General features: G+C 33.7%; 1 protein-coding gene and 1 long non-coding RNA gene across 2 annotated transcripts in view; both read left to right on the top strand.

The window, feature by feature from the left end:
* The window catches only part of LOC107190418 (cholecystokinin receptor type A-like), a 47,773-nt gene extending 44,445 nt beyond the window's left edge, over positions 1-3,328 (top strand). The window contains exons 8-9 of the mRNA XM_015579216.1: positions 122-252; positions 3,291-3,328. Coding sequence (XP_015434702.1) covers positions 122-252; positions 3,291-3,328 — 169 coding nt within the window. The remainder of the gene's footprint in view (positions 1-121; positions 253-3,290) is intronic.
* Positions 3,329-13,036: 9,708 nt separating this feature from the next.
* LOC107190463 lies at positions 13,037-16,598 on the top strand. The gene is made up of 3 exons (XR_001516257.1): positions 13,037-13,093; positions 16,061-16,221; positions 16,558-16,598. It is a non-coding gene; the product is annotated as an uncharacterized LOC107190463 (long non-coding RNA).
* The last annotated feature ends 3,024 nt before the right edge of the window (positions 16,599-19,622 follow it).

Genomic DNA, 19,622 nt, shown 5'->3' on the forward strand with positions numbered 1-19,622 from the left:
TGAAAAATACTTCATTAATATGCAATGATACTTCATAAAAGCGCTACACAGAATGCATTTCGCATACAAATAAAGGTAATTATGTGCTATTTCCGTGAAAATCTGTCCGTTTAAATTTCAGAGTAGGATGCAGACACAGCGAGATCGCCATGACGTCGACGAGGAACGCGATACAAGCCGCAAACAACAGTGAAATCAGTGGAAACGAATCGACAATTTACCTTGGGAAAGCTTCGCTTGTTGCTAGATCCGGTAATACGCTTCAACTTTTTATTAATATAGCTTACAAACCCATCAATTATCTCTTTCGAAACTATTTTGCCAATTATAAAACGAACATTCGTTCGAATACTGGCGCTAAATCGATGACAGCGTTCTGCAAGCACCAAATTCTACTTTCGGTTTTGCTTTTCAATTATAGAATAAACTACGATCAATACTTTATGTATTTATGTATTACATAGGTAGAATTATATTAATCGTAATAATTATTTGAATTCTATACATAAAAAATTCTCTAGAGCTCTTGCAGCCACATTCATGAATTTAATATTAATCAATAATTACACACTAATCCAATCTAATTAAACAATCAATCTAAGCACAATTAATAATAAACCTCACTTTATTGCAAATATAATTACTCCTTAATACTATTCTCGAATGTGAAATTTCTTTTAAATTATTTAGGGCGCACACGTTACCTATTTATTTTGTTAAAATTTTCTTTAATAATATTGTAATAATACTATTAAATAATATCGCAAATAACAGTCAATCCTTATTTGCACGCAATAAGGTTAAAGTACACTAAAAAATCTCTTCTTTTCATGCACGATATTCAGAATTCTATGTCAATATTCATTGTCAACGAAACACACTTAGATTGTGAAATATATAAACGGTTCATTTAACTGCAGAACGTGTGCAAATACCTTCAATGTATTTTCGAGGGGCAGGAAATTTTCATACCTTCCTTCGATCACTGGTTCACAAAGCAATAACTCCGAAATTGTATCCGCATACTTTCACACTTCACCGTGGGTCCACATTGTTGAGTTCCAGCAATACCGAGGTGCTAGCACAGAGAACTTGCCTTCAAGTTCATACGTTATTGATGTCGACTCCCGAACTCATACGTAGGACTATCCCATAAGTCCTATGTATTTCATCTTAAACCGCGACGAATCGTATTCCTTGACTTAAAAAGCATTTCGGTCGTTCGGGAAGTTCGTAGCATTTCGAGTAGTGCCTTCGTTACCTTCTTGCTGAACAAAACAAAAATCGTTTGATCTGATGAACAGTTTCCAGAAATGGATTGAATGTATTTGCTGCACAAATTTTTCTTTTTGTTTTCCGTAAGAAATACCGACGACACGTATGAACAAGCACAAAGTCCATTTTCATTACGTTGTATTAAACTTGTAAACAAATTACGCTACTTCGACAGGAAAATTTTATGGCATATACTATATACTCAATTAATTAGACTTTACCCTATCGGATGGTTATCTCTCTAGACCGCGAAAATATTCTGTATCGAGAAAAAAACTTCGGAAATAAAATTCGTCTAAATAGAAACAGGTTGAAGAATTCTTTTAGCCAATGCAATCGAAGTTGGATGATGTCTGGAATGATGAAATTAATTGGAAAAATGGAAAGATATTCTGAAAAATAGTAGTAAACAGGGATTGATGTAAGTTGGAAAATATAGATTATAACTCTACCCTTAAAAACGCTACGAATTTTCCAAAAAATCGAATATTATTAAACTGTGTATGTTTATCGAATTCATGTTATAATACTAGAACCAAAGCTCTCTTGATGATTTGTTTAACACTTTGACTGCCACATCACCTACATCAAGGTGACTCGTATTTTTGGTCGTACCCTGTAAATTAATATTTCTGATTAAACGTTCAACGTGATAAATTTAACTAACAAGAGACATAATCGTAGTGTAACACGCTGAATTTTATGCTATTTGGCACAGTAGTAATACATTGTAAAATATTTGACACGTATGTATTTTGTTTTAGCTGCTGACATTCACACCTAAGGGATAAAAACAGACTTCAAAGTTATAAAATTTATTGTACTATAGTAATCCTAATTTGCATTAGAAACTTCAATCCAAAAATTACAAGTCTACTAACAAGTGTACGCAACATCGGAAAAAAATTAATAAGTAAAATATGCAAAAAGTTAACAATTTGTAATATATTTTTTATACAGATTTTTGTTAACAAAGAGTTTTTCTATGTCGAATAGTTTACATGATATTGAGGAAAATGTGTTCTTCACCGCCAACTTGGGGGCTGTTTTCACCCTCTAAATATGAATGTCTGCAGCTAAAAAGGAATTTGTGTCAAATATGTTGAAATATACTACCTTTGTGCAAAATGGCATAAAAGTCGATGTGGTACTCTAATTAGAAAACTCAAAGATGTTAAAATAATTGAGATATAAGACTCAAGGATGTTAAAATAATTGAGATTGTAGTAAATGGCTGAGATTGTTACCGTTCTGTTGAATTACGTTCAGAGCCTATGGAGTTTCTATCGGAAGTGACGTGTTAGTCAAAGTGTTAAGTTCCGAATAAAATAAATAGTACATTGAACTTTCTTCGAGTTGTTAGTTCATCTATGTGCATTACGAAACCATTAACTATAACTATAATATACAAATAAAATAAATATATATAAATCAAACCATAAATAAAATTTTATGTAAGCATCTACTAGCTGATAATAAATTTTACTTGGGATCGAATAATTTCACATTTAATAAAAATGTGAGAAACTTTCGCAGGGTGGATTCTACACGCAAAAACGAGACGAAAATCAAAATAACAAAACTGCGTTGGAGGTTTCATTTCTGAGTTATTAATTGTTGAAAATATATCTGGTGCGATGAGTGATAGTACTTTAACAGCTGATTCCTAGCTGATACACGAGATCGATCGATATTCTAATTAAATTTAATGAATGAAATAAAATAAAATGAATGAAACCAACTCGTGAAACAATTGAAGAGCGTGCCTCTCGAATAAAATAGTCCGTTTCATCAGACGTATTTCGCTAGCATTTTCAACAAAATGAATTGAAAACAAAGCTCCGAACGCAATTTCATCATTCTCGATTTTCGTCTTAATTTGCCATGTAGAATCAACCCTGTGAAGGTGTTCCACATTTTTATTAACACCGTGTACAACGTGTGATGTATACGCGACACGTGGAAAGTGGAGCTATTCTGAAGTTTAAAAGTTTCAGGGGTAACTTTCTTTTCAGAGGTCATAAGACTCCTGGAGGAGGAAGATCGCGTCTAGTACAGGCGGTACACGTCCCGCAACGAAAATCCAAGATCAAACGTAATGTTACTTCAAAGTGGTAACGAGCTGGACGAGTTTTTCCTGAAAATATCTTGGCGTTCGTCCACCGACAGGGTTACTTTACCTAAAGACGAAACACGGAGCGATCGACAGTCTTGCTCATCGAGGTCATTTCGTACGAATAACCTCAATTTCCTTTACGACTGATAACGAAAGAGTACTTTAAGGACTTGTACATAACTAAAACAAACGTCTAGAGACACGTTTTGAGGAACATTCTTTGGAATAATTACTTTTCAAACATTTTCTCTACAGTAAAACTTACTTCTCACTCAAGATAGAATTACGTGATACCAGGGAGTAAGAAATCGATGAAATTTAAATAATCTACCAAGGATACTACAACGTTTAAGGCAACGCGTATTAAATTAATACATAGTCTATTATTTTTCTAATTATTCAGTCTGGTCCTAGCGTCTGACACGATTAACACTTGTAAATAGAACGGCGTTATCGATTTTTACTACGAAAGGCGAATCCAACTTGTCCAAATGTAGTTGTAAGAATTCCAAGAAACATTTAATTGTTAAGTGATAGTGATAAACAATAAAAATTGTAGAGAATATTTGTTATTTAATAAAAAGAAAGTTACTGTACATCATAAACATAAAATAGTACCTATATAATAAAAGTTCTGTGTAAACTGATCAACCCCAATAATTTCAAGTAAGTACATATTTCGTGTAATCTACCACTGTTTTAAATGTTCCGTTAAATGTGTTGAACAAATTTTATATTAGACATCCTTGAAGAAAGTAAAATTGATGAGGCAGATAATTTCATTTTTCACAGGAGAAATTCTCGTTTCGAGCTTCTTTTCTTCCCCATCTGAAACGTTTCTCATGCAAAGCAGACGTTTTAATCCCACGACACTGGAATGAGCCGCGGTTTATCGTTTCTGACGGTACCTACTGGAGAAAGGCGGGAAAATGGTTCGTGTCTGTGAACCTACACTGCGAGAATACTAAGTGACAATGATTATAAAATACAGGATTGTGGTCTATTTTACCCTCACTTGGAGGAAATAGCCTCATACTGAAACTGACTATGAATTTCAGTAACATTACATTGACGACAAAAGAAACGACTAATATTAACATATTTCTAGTTTTATCAACTATCTCGTATTATGGTAAATTTTATCAGTGTAAATTGTTAGAGATGGCTTTGTTATTAAAATACATTTATGGTCATGAATATTAAAGACACTTATGAAATGCAAAACAAACACGAAATGGTCGAGAAACCATTAGAAAATGATCGTTGCTATTGAATACATTATTGTGTGGAGAATATGTATTATAGCAATAGTTACACATTCGGTACCAGCTGCTTCATAGAGGATTTAAATGCCAGGACCAAAGATTTAAAGTCATGGCATGATTTAAATGACACCAAAAAATAGTTCATTATAGCAATCTCTTATCTGACCTTAATTGATCATCGTGCTCTATATAATTATGTTGACACTATGAACTATCAAACCCGTCAAAATGATGTAGTTCAGCTTGTTTTACGATCAATGAAATCATAAGGGTACATTCGTCAGAATTTACGTTCACCTTTAATTTATTATACAATTTATATATGTGTGTATATATTTATATATATATAGTATATATATTTTCATACGTGACCGATGCTCTTAATCACTTAATTCCGCTACGGAGGATTAGCGGCTGCAAAGAACAAAAGTGTACGACGGAACACGAACTATAAGTTACACATAATTTCACAAACGAGACCGTCAAAGTGGTTGTATCGACACAAGACTTTTCAAACGGGATTTTGACTTTGTAAACAAGGTTTTTTAAACGATTGATCGACTGTTTGATATTGACTGTTGGATCGGTGATTTAAGACAAACTGTCTGTTGTTTGTCTATTATTTGGCGGCTGAAAGGTATCCAGAATTTTCAGCAACTGTGGAAAAAATCTAAAAGGCAGTATGATTTTAGAAGAATCTGTAAAACGGCAATGAAAATATTCGAATGAAAGATTAACGTAATTGTAAAACATATAGCCGATGTTCGTGGTTCTGCGAAAGAATTAAATAGAAATATTCTGTCTACTCAAGTTTTCATCTTCTTCCATAATTTCTTTTTTTCAGTTTTTAGTATAATTCATATAATTTACAGTTTTTTTAGAATTATCTTTGACAGTAACATATTACCGTATCTCACGTATTCTTGCATTTACATTGCCTTATCACAATCCCTCTCCCCGGTTCATAACTGTGCGTATATGCTTTTATTAAATTAACAAAAACGTAACAAAAGAGTTATTAGCATTGTTATCAACAGAATTATTATTATTGCCATCGTTATCATTATAAGTTTGTAAATGGAGAAAGAAACAAGAACGTTTCAAGGTTTCGAATTTAACTAGATTTAGGCCTCATAATTCAAGTCTTTCAGCATTGTTCTCACGTGATAACATTTACATAACTACTTGCAGCAAATGCAAATTACTTGTTAGACAAGTGTACGGGCACAATGCCGGGGTCAAACGCGTTGTAGCGTAAATTAAGCAGGCATCGGGCGATTATCCGTTAAAATAACGTAACGCGAAGTTTCTCAGCAATCTGTACATTTCATAACTTGAGTAGCAGGGTTCTGAATAATTATTTTGATTAAACCGTCTCATTGACAGCGCAAAGATCGAAATGAAGTTCCATCATGAGAGCTGAAGCAATTTAACTGCATTCACGAAGCAATATTCCAATCGTGTTTTCGATCGGAGAATTAGTAGATTGCTATTTGTGCATCCCGATATTACACAGTTTAATCAAAATGTGCTGACAAAATGATTCAGGCATTCTAGCCGATAAACTGATAAGAAATCGTGAAACTTTGTTAAATAAGTGTATAAGACCGCATCTTTAGAGTGTGCGTCATCAGACCTGTCACGAGTGCTGAGTATTTTGAAGTGCTAAAACTGTTCTGTTGAAAATTATCTATTTAAAGCAAACAATAAATTACTGAAGAATGAATGTAAAAGAAAAAAATACTTTTTAGTAGAATAAGTAGGAAAAACTTTATCTTTTAAAGGAATATGATGGGAGGGTGTACTTGTACCTGTATGACCTTGTAACTGATATAGAAACACATGTAATGACCTAGGTGCTTTATCGTAACCTTGAGGCTCGATGCTTAAACTAAAAATATACCTTTAATCTTGCATAATGCAAACAGAAACATTCTGCTCTCATTATACATACGTTATACATATGTTTTTTGACTGTGTAAACAGTAAAGTTTGGGCTCACTTTAAGATCATACTGATGTAGGCCATTGAAGAGGTTGTTTCTGTAGCTGTAAGGAAACACGGCGCATGTCACAATTTCACCAAATTTTTGTTTATACATTAATTGAGCTGTAGAATATATGATTTATGTATTTATCAGAAAGGAATGAAAGATAATGCAACTTAACCGAAGTCCAATATTCAATTCATACAGATTAGGCAAAACAACGTATGTCCACAAAATTTGGAAAATACAATGATACCAGTATCTTTCTTTGTGATCGTAGAAAAATGTAAACTCATCCTAAGTTTTCAAACAAAATTTGGTACCTCCATTCCATAATAATTTATTGCCCCTTTAAAATAAAAAACAGGCGCAATGAAAAATTTGCATGTATTTATGGTATAAAAGATTTTATTAAATTGAACACTTCAGAGAAATTCGAAAGGTATTACAGAAATTTGAATGAGAGATTTATAAACTGTAATATGAATTATTTTCTCTGCTAAGAAGTTACCATTAATCTGTTTTAAACATTTATACAACTTTAACGTCCTTTAAACATTTTGATATTTGGCTGGTAACATAATAATAAATCTTAATACTACTCCATTACAGTCATAGCTAGACTGCGGATTTTATGCATTTATAGCCCATAGAGGTCTGTAAAATACAGTAAAAAACAAAACTTTCGTCAGATCCAATCAGTTTTCTAGATTATTTCGAACCTAATGTGATACTTAAGAAAAAAAACAAATTCCTACATTTGCTCTTCTCTGTTTGAATTTCTTTAGAAAATACAATTTTGCATAAAAATCCGCAGTCTACTCATAACCATATATGTAAGTACAAAGATTTAGAAGAAAAATATGATAATATCAACTATGGACTTCATGTTTTAATACATTCAGCGATTATATGCGCAAAAATTTGATTCTGATGAATTTCCTCTTATCGTTAACAACTCCTTTACTTTTTAATTTAATGTTAAAATAAAAATGTTCTAGGAAAACCCATTATTCACAAGTAACGGGTATGTAGCGGTTATCCTGTTAATGTACACAGTTTTCCAAAGCTCCGTAAATACGTCCGAGCACATTAGAACTTCGAGATAATGGTGGACTATCAAACTGACTTACACGAATCGCATTGTACATGGAGTTGCATTGTTTCCAGAACCTGGCATTCCTCTGGTTTCACAATCGTTGTTAATCGAATTTCCAGCAAAATGAAGAGGAAAACTATTATCCGTAATCCCTTAAGTTCGTGTGATATTTGTAGTCCTTTAGCTTAATTGAAGAAGAAAATTTCGTACATCATATACAAGGAAGAATCCCTTTAACATGTATATTGGTCATTATATTAATCACATAATGGTTACTTTCCATCCAAGTAATAAATGAACAATTAATATCCAATATATGTACATGTTTCATAGACATGGACTGGAGAACCTTTTTCAGTGTACTTGGTTAAACAAAAGTGCACGATTTGTTATTAAAAAGGCAGATTGCAATCATCTAATTAAAAGAGACACGTTTTTTATTTAGAAGACAGTAATTGCGACTATTTCATTCAAACAAAGCACAGACTTAAGTACAATATTTTTCACGCGTATTTAGAATTGGAAAGTATGATGATCTATCTCTAAAATCAAATGTAGAAAATTTAATTTGTTTCTCACAAAAACTATTTTTTCGACGGAACACTGACAGGGACAACGCTATGGAATGCATGAAGAATGCAGTGAATGCTCTGACTAATTGCTCTCCAAATTACACCTATTATTCGAATGTAATGCATTGCACCCGTCTGCTCAGTCAAACTGAAGATTCTCAACTGTCACTGCGTGAAACGGATCTACAAGCCTCAATTTTTAAATTAAAAATTGTACCAAAACATACTGTCATCGACTAATACCTAGTCGGTGATATTGTCTACCAAAAGTATACGTAAATGTTTATAGACACTTACTTACAATTAATGAATATAAAATGTATTTGAACAGGAACCAATTTTATGAAAAACTATGTACAATTTCAGTTATTAATAAATTTTCATCAAATAAACAATTTTTATATTCTCCTACAAATATTTCATATAAATTTTATATTAAAAGAAATTAAAGCCTTCAAACACTGTTTCTTGAGTTCCATTTCAACCGACGACAAAAAGACAGACAAAAAACAAACATTGGTTCCAAAAAAGCATCAGCACTCCAAATAAATAGAAATTGTGGTGCCCATTTCATACCAAGAATTCATAAATCGTGTTAAAGAAAACATTAAAGATGAATGGAATCCTTTGTGGACTACAGTTAACAGAACAGGGGCCCATACCAAATTTAAAGACTTCTACCAACAAATCTAACACCTCGAGCTAAATAGGAAAGAAAGAACAATAATGGTTCACCTGAGAACAGACCACGTTAGAATAACGCATAACTATCTTGATCAAGAAAACTGAACCTCCACACTGCAACAACTGCAATAAACAAGTACTTGTCCACCATCTCCTTTACGAATGCAGGAACTATGTACGATGTACTAAGATAACATTACAAGATAAGTCTATTTAGACACCGCCCCGACTTTCCAAGAGTATATAAAGAATACCATTAAATTCCTAACGGATACCAACCTATTTCACAAAATTTAAATGAGCCACTCATAGGATTCCGTCGTTAATGACCCTGATATCGATGTGACGTTAAACTGACACAAAAAAAGACTGGGCATATTTGTCTGCAGACTATCTGCGAACAGTCCACAGAACTCCACAGACTCTCCGTGAACATCCACAGACTTTGCACGCGAACAGATATCTGTAAATAATATCTTAAGTGTGGACGAGCTTTAACCCATTAATGCCATCTTCGTTTTTTCCAATCGATTTTCACATGATTACTGGACAACTACTGGCATTTGGAACCACGAAAAGAATGATTTGCAAGCGGGTATATTTTTATTGGATTAAGAGATTAATGGGTTAAGAGGAATTCATATCCGACCTTTGTCGAACAGGGTGTAGTCCTCGCCAAGATATAGCGCGGTCGTAAAATCGGTCGAGCGAAAAAGAACACACGTTTCAAACGTTGGACCATCTATTTAAGAAATCATAAGAGAGATAAACCGTTCGAGCAAGGTTCAGTGCCGTATAATGTCAATTCAGATCCAAAATACTTTTGAGGTTTTTATTGTTGACAACGGTCTACGAAAAGTTAAAGTTGTAAATATTAAAGAAAAATTTACGGGAACCCTCGAATTAAATAAATTGCAGTTAATCGAAAGACTTTTCTGTTTTAGTTTATGGAACCCTGCAACTGCAAGTCGCACACTGCCCTTTCCATCGCCGTTCAACGCGATAATTTACGATCGCTTTATATCTTACTGTGAGCCAAGACTATGCTCTAGATGCGTTAAAGAATCTTCTGTGGTTGCGCGGAAAAAGCGATTTTTTGAGAATTTTTCAGTGGAAAACGTATCCATTTATTTTTACAGTAGTTGTTGTATTTAATTAAGACACGTTTAAAAAACATTTTGTTAAATTTTAAGCCGAAAGGCCTTTTAAAAAGATGATTCGCGGTGACCACTCCTGCTCGGAACAGAATCATCTGGCATCAAAATTTCGAGAAAATTTAGGTAATATGTATATTGGTTTATCGTTTTAGAACGTAACTTGATGAACGTAACCTGGTGAAACGTTTTAGAAAAAAACCATTTAGACAAAATGACGGACATTGAAACTAGGCGACCAATTTTCAGTTAAAAAGATGCTCGTTTTTCAACCATAAAATAAAATCTAAGCATGGAAACATGAAATCCTTCGATTAGAAACTAGATTTTTAGTTTTGATTAATCCTGGTCACCGAGTATGAAAATGTTATTTAAGAAAAAAACGCGTTTCAAGTTTCAAAGTCAATTTCATGTAAAACAACATTTTTTTTAACTTACACAGAGTCATCTATTTTAGGCTCATATCCATATACATATGTATAGTAGACCTTCTGCTGAATTGGCCGCCTTCAAAAAGTCAATATGGTGCTGCTGAATTTTACAAAATTTCACACAGCTAAGGTCGGGCACGGTGATTTTGAATCGCGGAATGCGTTAAAGCATTTATCAATGACCGACACAGAATTTTCCGTTCACGCCACGACGGTCACCGAGGACCGTCGCGTAATGCAAATTCAAATATCAAATAATCCAATCGACATGAACGGAAAGTCAGCCGAAACAAGCTGGACGGTGAATGGGTTAGGTTAATGATTGTATTGAGATTGGAACTATCAATCTCGTCGAAATGACGAATTTCAGATTGCTGAAAAAATGATAAAGCTATTTTCTTCAGAATTTTCGTTACCTTAAATTTAGTATACGTTTTATATCATACTACGGTATTTTATATTACTTCATATTGCGTATTACACAATAGAATTTAATATACATCCAATGCTGGTAGTTCTAGTGTTAAGCTTACATGTTAACTTAAATTAATTGAAAATGATCAGTTCATATGAAGTACACAGTATCGTATATTATACATATACCAATATTAATATTTGCCAGAAATGGAGATAGTAAATTATGGATAAGCACTTAGCATAATGCTGTGTTGATCAAGCCGGGTTCCAAGCTTCGAAAAACCGATCGATTTGCAAAATTGATTTTCCCAAAAATGAAATCTTATCTGAAAAACTTTTATTAGATATTTGTAATTTACCTTTGTATAAGGAATCTGCACCTTCTCTTCAGGTATAAAAAAAAATGTGAATATACTCTACATACGTATGTATAATGTATATTCATATCTTCAATTATACATAATCATACAAACGTAAGATATGGTCGTTATGTATTCCTTTTCTCCAATATTATAAAACATGATTTTCCAATTTCTGCATCCTACTAATTTATACATTAAAAGCACATACTACGCTGCCGGCATAAAATATTCGTACTGTTTTAAAAATTTGTTGCAGTTGAACCCTATTTTCAAAAAATGTGTTCCTTCGTTACATTATTCATAAAGTAAGAAAATATCTTAATTTTTTTCAGAAAGCTGATTTTGTATTCACAATGGCGGCCTTATCTGGAGTGGTTTCCCTCGTAGATGGCATAACGGTGTAGATGAATTCAGTTCTCCGTAGATATAAAATTAAAATTTCAGGAAGGTTCCGTATTTGTGGACATGCCCTTTACCTTTCAACATGAAATTCCTATTAAAAATTACTCAAGCCAAACATGAGAGTAATTTAAAGTGTCTTACAATTATTTTTTTTACAATTAAAACTATTGAAACTAATAAGTAGTGCAAAAATGGATACATTAACAGCCGAGCACTGTTTGATAGTTTGAGACACATTCAAATATTTAATTAGAGCAGATGCATATAGGGGCAGATACTCAAAAGTTTTTGAATTATGTACTTGCTTTCGAAGTTTTCCGCGTGTCTTAAATACAAATTAGAGTGTTGCCTCATTATTCACAGATGTTGTAACGTTGGGGCAACATCCATGATTTCTATCGTGGCAGTCTGAGTTCAAATACATTATTTGAAATGTGAATCGCATTTTGAATCATATAAATACAGTAGTATTTCCCTTAAAGTGGTTCACGCAAATTTGTAATAATTATAAATTTGTAATAATATTATTGTTTCTTCTTTGCAGTCTGTTGATTACGTATTTTCTGTTTATCCGATTCATTCGAAGTGTAGGATGGGTACTCCCTCCATCTTCATTTACATAATTCAATATTTATGTCTACAATTATCTCTTTTGTAGTTGCAAACCTATAACTGTTCGTTCACCTGTAAGTAATGGGCGCAGTGTTATTTACCTCGAAAACGTCCAAAAATTCAATCCAAGTCAGTCGAGTTGAACGGTGGAACCGAATTTCAAATGGGTCTGCGGTGTCGCGGGCGATTCGTCAATATACACACTGTACATGTTGACGTACGTATGTACCTAAAGCCGCGGAACTGTTGCTAGACAGACAGGTTACCAGTAATAAAAAAAACACAGAGCACGCGGCTATAACAACACATTCCCAACGGTAATCCTGGTCCTAAAAAAACTGTTACCGCTCTTATAATACCGAGAAATAACGAGTAATTAGTTTATACTCGAGAAGTGCTTCCGCAGATTGACATTAAATTCGGATACCACTCCTACAGTGTCATGTTACCTAATCTTACTAAATTTTTTCCAAGTATTTACTTGCCATGAATACATACACCATATAGGTTAACCGTACTTGTGCTTTTTATAACTTTTCTTGTGCCCGACACCTGTGAATGTGATCAAAACTCTACAGGAGAAGAAAATTTTGGATAAAGTATCAAAATACATCCACAAACAGAAAATAATACGTTACACTGAAGAAAGAGCACGTGCAGGGATTACAGCAACGGACATCCGACTGGATCAAAGGATGCGCTGTGCAGGGATAATTAGTACGTATTATGTTTGGAAATTATACTTTGTTAACTCTTTTGCATAATCTTGTGAAAACTGTTGAATCGACTTTCCTTGAAATGTTTTAATACTAATTTAAGAAATTTCTTTAAAGCGTTAATGTTAGAAATTTCTGTGAAAAATGAACACCTTATATTCCAAATTTATTTCTTTACAAAAAATCACTTTAATATTACAGATTAATGTAATTCGAAAGAAAATATGAGTTTGATTGCAAAAGTCTAAAGGACAGTCAAATATTATTTATTATGAATATTGAATATATTATATATGTAATATAAAACAAGAACATGCAAGTAACTCCGAAATGAAATTTAAAAAATTGAAAAAAGTATAAATGTAAATAAGGGGAATGTACAAAAGGTTCTTACAGTATTAACAAAGAATCTGTAAAGAAAACAAATCTACCAGAATATGAGTTCGTAGTTAACACTAGAACCACCAGCATTAAATGTATGCTAGGTTAAATTGTGTAATATATTAATTCGTATAATATATAATACAATATAACTTATAACAATATAACTTAGTATACTATAATATAAAGTGTATAAGAAATTAGAGGTCAACAGAAATTCCGATGAAAGTATCTCTAGGATTTCGGTAATTGTAAAATAAGATATCTAAAATCCGTCATTTTCACGGGTTTAGTAGTTCTAGTGTTAAGTACGCAAACGCTAAAAAGGTGCACAATTGCTCAAATTTCTGGTGCCCTCAAGAAATATCAATAATACCGAAATGACAAAATAAGCAATCAGGTAACTGAGAGGTTCATATACACAGAACAAATGCGATTGTTCTTCGTTATGTCAATGTCAACAACCTATAAGAAAGAAGCCTATAATGTTGCCGTGTTGTCAATTTTTAATTCTTATTTCTTACCTACGCAAAACATTGACCATACGAATTTTTCGTTTTAGTCAAGTAGAACAACCGGAATAATGCACAAGAAATGTATATTGTAGAACGTCGATCATTCGAATTAATAGAAAAACACTTCCATGCGGATAATATTTTCATATATGTTATAAAACGATTGCATATATAGAACAGTTTTGGAAGATGGATGTTTATTGTGCGTAGTATCGTATAATCACACAAATAAATATTTAAAACCTAGGGCAAACTTTAGCTTCGCAACGTAATGGGATGGTACATCACCCCGCTATTTCGTCATTTATATTATTATTTTTTTCAACTAAAATATATAAAATAGTATTATATTCGTTCATAATTTTATACCATGAATTATCTTAAAGTATTTCTAGTTATTCTTAAATAACATGACAACTGGAATTTTAAAATCCAATATATTTTATTGGTAATTAAACCATTACATAATTTAATGGTATGTTTTCCTGTGCTTCGTCTAATATGTATACACATTGTATATATATTAATGTCATCATTCTTTTATAATCATTCGAGACTCGTTCTTTATTCCGATTGTCGATGTGTAGGATAATCGGTGTTTTATTTTGAATAACGCATATCTTACCGACCCTGAATCCTTCGTTATTTGTACGCATTTCCCTAGACTGCACTCACAGATTCATTCATGCACGTACACGTCGCTGGTGCGTGCCGATTACGTAGGTTACCTTTATTTGCTGGTTCCTTCAAATAAATTTGTATTCACTAGATCATTAAAATGAATTCATTTTATTCGCCACTTTTATTCAGAGATTATTCGAATAACATTTTCTTAACGAGCAAGATTATTCGAATAACAGTTTATACACTATTATAATTTTCCTTTAACAAAAGAAAACAATGTACTCATGATTGTGCAAAGTTTTAGATCAGTAAGTTCAATACTTATTCTTCTAAAAGAAGTGATAGAATAATTACACAGCAGTATTATCTCTTGAAATTTCGGAACGTTCTTTAATGCGCTCTGTTTCTTATCGGCGCTTTATTCTTTCTGAATGAAGCAGCTTTAAATGTATCAGCCCGGTTGTTCGAAATTTGTAAGCTCGATTACGTGACTCGGTTGCGAGTATAGCTTCCTCGCAGCACGTACTCCACAGTTCGCGAAAAATCCTTCACATAATTTCACTACAACGAAACACTTTTGGAAACGTTATCCAAAACTACACTCCTGCTCATAACTATTAAGCCACTTATCTGAAATGCAATAAATGTTACAAGGCATTACGAAATAGCTGAATGTCTGAAATAAATATTGTTTAGAAAACATTAAAGTTCGATGGATAACGCTAATACTACTACAAAATAATAAACGTGCCCTAAAATATATATAACTTTTACGAAACATCATATTTCCTTCATGAAGACCAGGTGACCCAATAATAATTATGAACGGTAGTGTATGCTTTGCTTTCATGAATTAGATCACTGAATTCCAAAATGATATATGTAAATCCAAAAATTCGATTTGTGACGTGCATTTCAGACAAAAGTTCCGAGCTGAACTCGACAGTGTCTGTCACAAATATACCAACCCCATAAAATTTGAATGATTTGATGGTTTGGTAGTAAATTATGCTATAATGTTAATTTCCATTGTTAGATAGGATCATAACAAGAAACATTAAAAAAACAGTCCCATGGATTTATTGAAATTATTATATTAAATTAAAAATATAACAAGAATGCTACTGAATTTTTGTTTTATAAATATACCAACTATAACAAAAACCTATTTTATTTTAATTGTTATCTACGGATAAAGATATTTAATAGTTTATTACATTTCCGCCTCTACGAATTAAGTCAAAAACTCGATTTTCCATACTGGAAATGGGATTTTTTTATTATTTCTTTGTCTATATTCTTCCACGTTTCAATAATTGCGTCCTTTAGTTCTTCAAGCTTATGATATTTCTGATTTTTTTAATAAATTCGTCGAACTAATATAGTAAAAAGTTCGCATGTGACGAGTGGTATATGTCATGTGAACTGAAAATTTTATGCATTTATAGACGTAGAGAACTTTTGCCGAGAACACCCGAAGCAGAGCGTACACGGACAAAGATAAAGAACGCTTGTGTGTGGGGAGTCACCGAGTAGGACGTACTGGGGCAGAGCTCTCGCACAGGGTAGAACATGCTTGCGTAAAATACCCACGGGAGGCATGGAGAGGGTAAGCGTTCGCGCGGTTATCCCACGATTTTGGCATCACTGGCCGCAGAGCAGATAGAACCGACCAGTTCGAATACGCACAAAATTTTATTTTGTCGCTTAGTTGTCATATACATATACATATACATATACATATGTATACATATACATATTGTATATGTATAGTCATATACTCAGTAGTGGATTATTACTACATATTTTCCAGTTATAACAAGTTTTTATTTATATCACACATCAGTTGTTTAAACGGGTCATATATTACATTAAGTTGCCATGCGACAACAAAGGTTTTCATTGAGCTTCGTACGTGCATTCCACAACATTGTTGTCCTTCCAGCCGAATGCCAGCAGAGAAATTCATACACATCGTAACTAGACGACAATACACGACCCAGCCTGCGAGGAAGATGTTTCCACGCAACTTTGAACGCATACTCCGGCTTTGGTCTACCGGAGGGACGCTGCATTTTCGTCCACATGGTGTGCGATAATATCAACATTCTACGGAGAGACTGAGACAACCAGCTTGGCAACTGAGGCACAACCAACGGAGTCGAGCGTGTCAACCTTGTGTTATTTCAATGCATCGCCGATCCTGAAGCTGCACTGTGCATTTGGAGCTGCTGTCAGATTTTCTCACGGTGAGCCTTAAATCGCCTATATTTTTCCTTCCTTTTGATATCCTTTATGGAGAATCTTTTAATACCACTCTAAAATTTATTCCAGAAAAACTACTCTATGAAGTGATTTGATTTTTTTTTTATTAAAAAGGGTGTTGTAGATTATTTTAAAAAATTGTGGAAGTTTTAGATAAACAAATATGGCCGATAAATTAATTTGCGCACATACGTGCAACATGAACATAGCTGCACTGTCTGCATGATTCATTTTCCCATTGTGGTTCATTCTGGAAATTGATGAAACTTCGCTAAATTTTATCGTGCTGGCTATGACCAGTCCGAAGTTGATTTTTCAATTTATTTAAATTTACAAAGTTGTGTCATTTTAAAAAATAAAATGACATTCCATGTAAAAATTGGCACCTTTGTTAGTGAATAGAAACTTGAAAACTTAAAAACGCAAAAAGATAGCTCGATGGTCGAAGATAATCTTATCAATTATATGTACTCAAATTCAGTGGAAAAAATATTAAAAATATGCAGAATTACCGAACAGATAGTCTCTAAAGAGTGTGTTTGGAAAAAACGCGTGGAAAGGTGTACTTCCCCATTACTAGTCGTGGCACGCTTTTATAGTTTTCATTAAAACTTTGTCAATTTTTTGAATTTTTTTCGAAAAACGTTTACAAAATATTCCTAACGCTTCATACAATTAAATAAACAAATTAAAAAATCGACTATTTTGAACCTCGTAAAAATATTTACCTGCTTAAACGAGCTATACATATATGTATATATATATATAACACTTATTTATTAATTAGGATTGAATATAATCATACTGTTACATACGCTGTTGTCCACGCTATATTGACTGTACTATTTTGGCCCACGGAAGGTTAAAAATCAGAGGGTTTATATTTTACATAGTCCCAAAACTGGATGGGGTTTCATTAGAATTTCCTTATAAGGAAATCTTAACGGTCGCGAGTGAATCTCATTATTCTGTCTCTGGTTGCTATCCCAGTTGGTCGAGATTATGCTCCCCCTATTACTTTTAGTTTAAGTAAAATTAACTTTGAATTTTAAGACGTTTTCCGTTTCCAGGCGCGCGGTTGAATACGATTGAAAATGAAAATTATTCCCCATACGTAACATCACAATGAGTATTCTCATGGACGGCCTGCACTGTGCACACCGAATGGTAGCTCACCTCCGTAAACAATGCTCGCTGTGTATTTGTTAATTTGCCCCAACACCGTTCACAAACCTGGTGTCCTTCAAATATTCGCATGAAAGTTCTATGGATGCAATATAGAGACAGGAGTTCTCCATACGCCTCTAGGTACTCCGTGGGAATTATACCGTCCAAGGACCCGTAAAAATCTTCTCCTTCCTCTTCTTCACTTCGAAACTGTTACGAGCCGAGGGCTAAAGAGGCTTCCGGCTTTGTTATAACCGAGGATCGGTTGTTTGAATTATTGTTAGTCGTGGATAGGCCGATGCTTATTTCATTATCGAGGGATCATTTAATCTAGGAATGTTAGTTGGCCTCATAACTTTAAGTTAAATTCGGTACACTTTGAGCGGTAAAGATGTACCTTTTGTAGGTTGTATTGCTAGTTGTCGACTTAAACTGTATGTTAAGGTATGAATGAATCTACACAAGATTACAAATGAACCTTACAATAAGTATATATTCAAAATTAATGAAAGGAAACGTTACAATTGTTCTGTGTGTGTGTTCTACTATTGAGAAACTAAGCCCTAGCTTGACTCTAAATTGTAATTGTACTGTTCTACTCGGTTTTGACGCATTAAGAAATGTGGGGGCCAGTTCTATATAGAGAAATACGGAATGCCTAACAGTAGACTAAATACTGTATGGTTTAATGATTGCGTGAAACATTTTTAAGAAAGTACACTGAAAGAAGTAAAAGTTTAAATTTGTATTCATGGGTGATTTATTCCGTGTGTTACATTGTAACCCGAGGCTTCGCGTGCTAGAGCCTCGGGTCTCCGCTGTCACCTCATAAAACTGTCATTTCGGCTCGCTTGACCAGCCGAGCCGAGCCGGTGAATCGATAGCTTCCAATACAGCTCGAGCTGCTCGGCTCGACAAGCATCACCCGAGCACATCGCGCGCACGTTCGGTGCTCATGCGGCCCGCATGCTCGGATGGGTACGCGGCATTACTCTTCGGATGTGCTACGATATCGACAATTTATTGACGCTTGTATGCTGTAAATCTGTCTGAGGCAAGCCCATTAACGAATCGCCTTTAAAGAGGTGAACAGGAATCAAAGCCGAGATGTTGTCAGGATCGGTAGACAGAGTTGGTAATGGTGAGGAATTTAGTATCTTGATTTCAACTATGCATATACGTATCTAATTGTTATACATAAACCGCTGATTTTCAATGGTCTTGATCAAATGATGTACAAATGATTTTACAAGCGCTTTCCACAAATCACCGAAATGAAGTGACTTTGTAATGTGTCATTCTGTAAACTACTTATATCATTTTTTGCACTTACAAAGTTGGTTGCATTGTCAGTGTAAATTCGTTTAAGACAAGCTATAAAAGCTTCTGCAGTTAAATCGGATAAGAGTTCTAAATGAACCGCCTCCGCCTTGAAGCAAACGAACATTGCGAAGTATGCTTTCACCTTTACACGATTTCTGTATTGCTTTTCTTTGCAAACAAGGGTCTGCATAAATCTAGATCCACTATCACTAACATTTCCTAACAGCTCTCTGATTTCGCATCAGGTTCGTCCGT

Source organism: Dufourea novaeangliae, unplaced genomic scaffold (genome assembly GCF_001272555.1).
Source record: "Dufourea novaeangliae isolate 0120121106 unplaced genomic scaffold, ASM127255v1 scaffold199, whole genome shotgun sequence".
In the NCBI taxonomy this organism is placed as follows: domain Eukaryota; kingdom Metazoa; phylum Arthropoda; class Insecta; order Hymenoptera; family Halictidae; genus Dufourea; species Dufourea novaeangliae.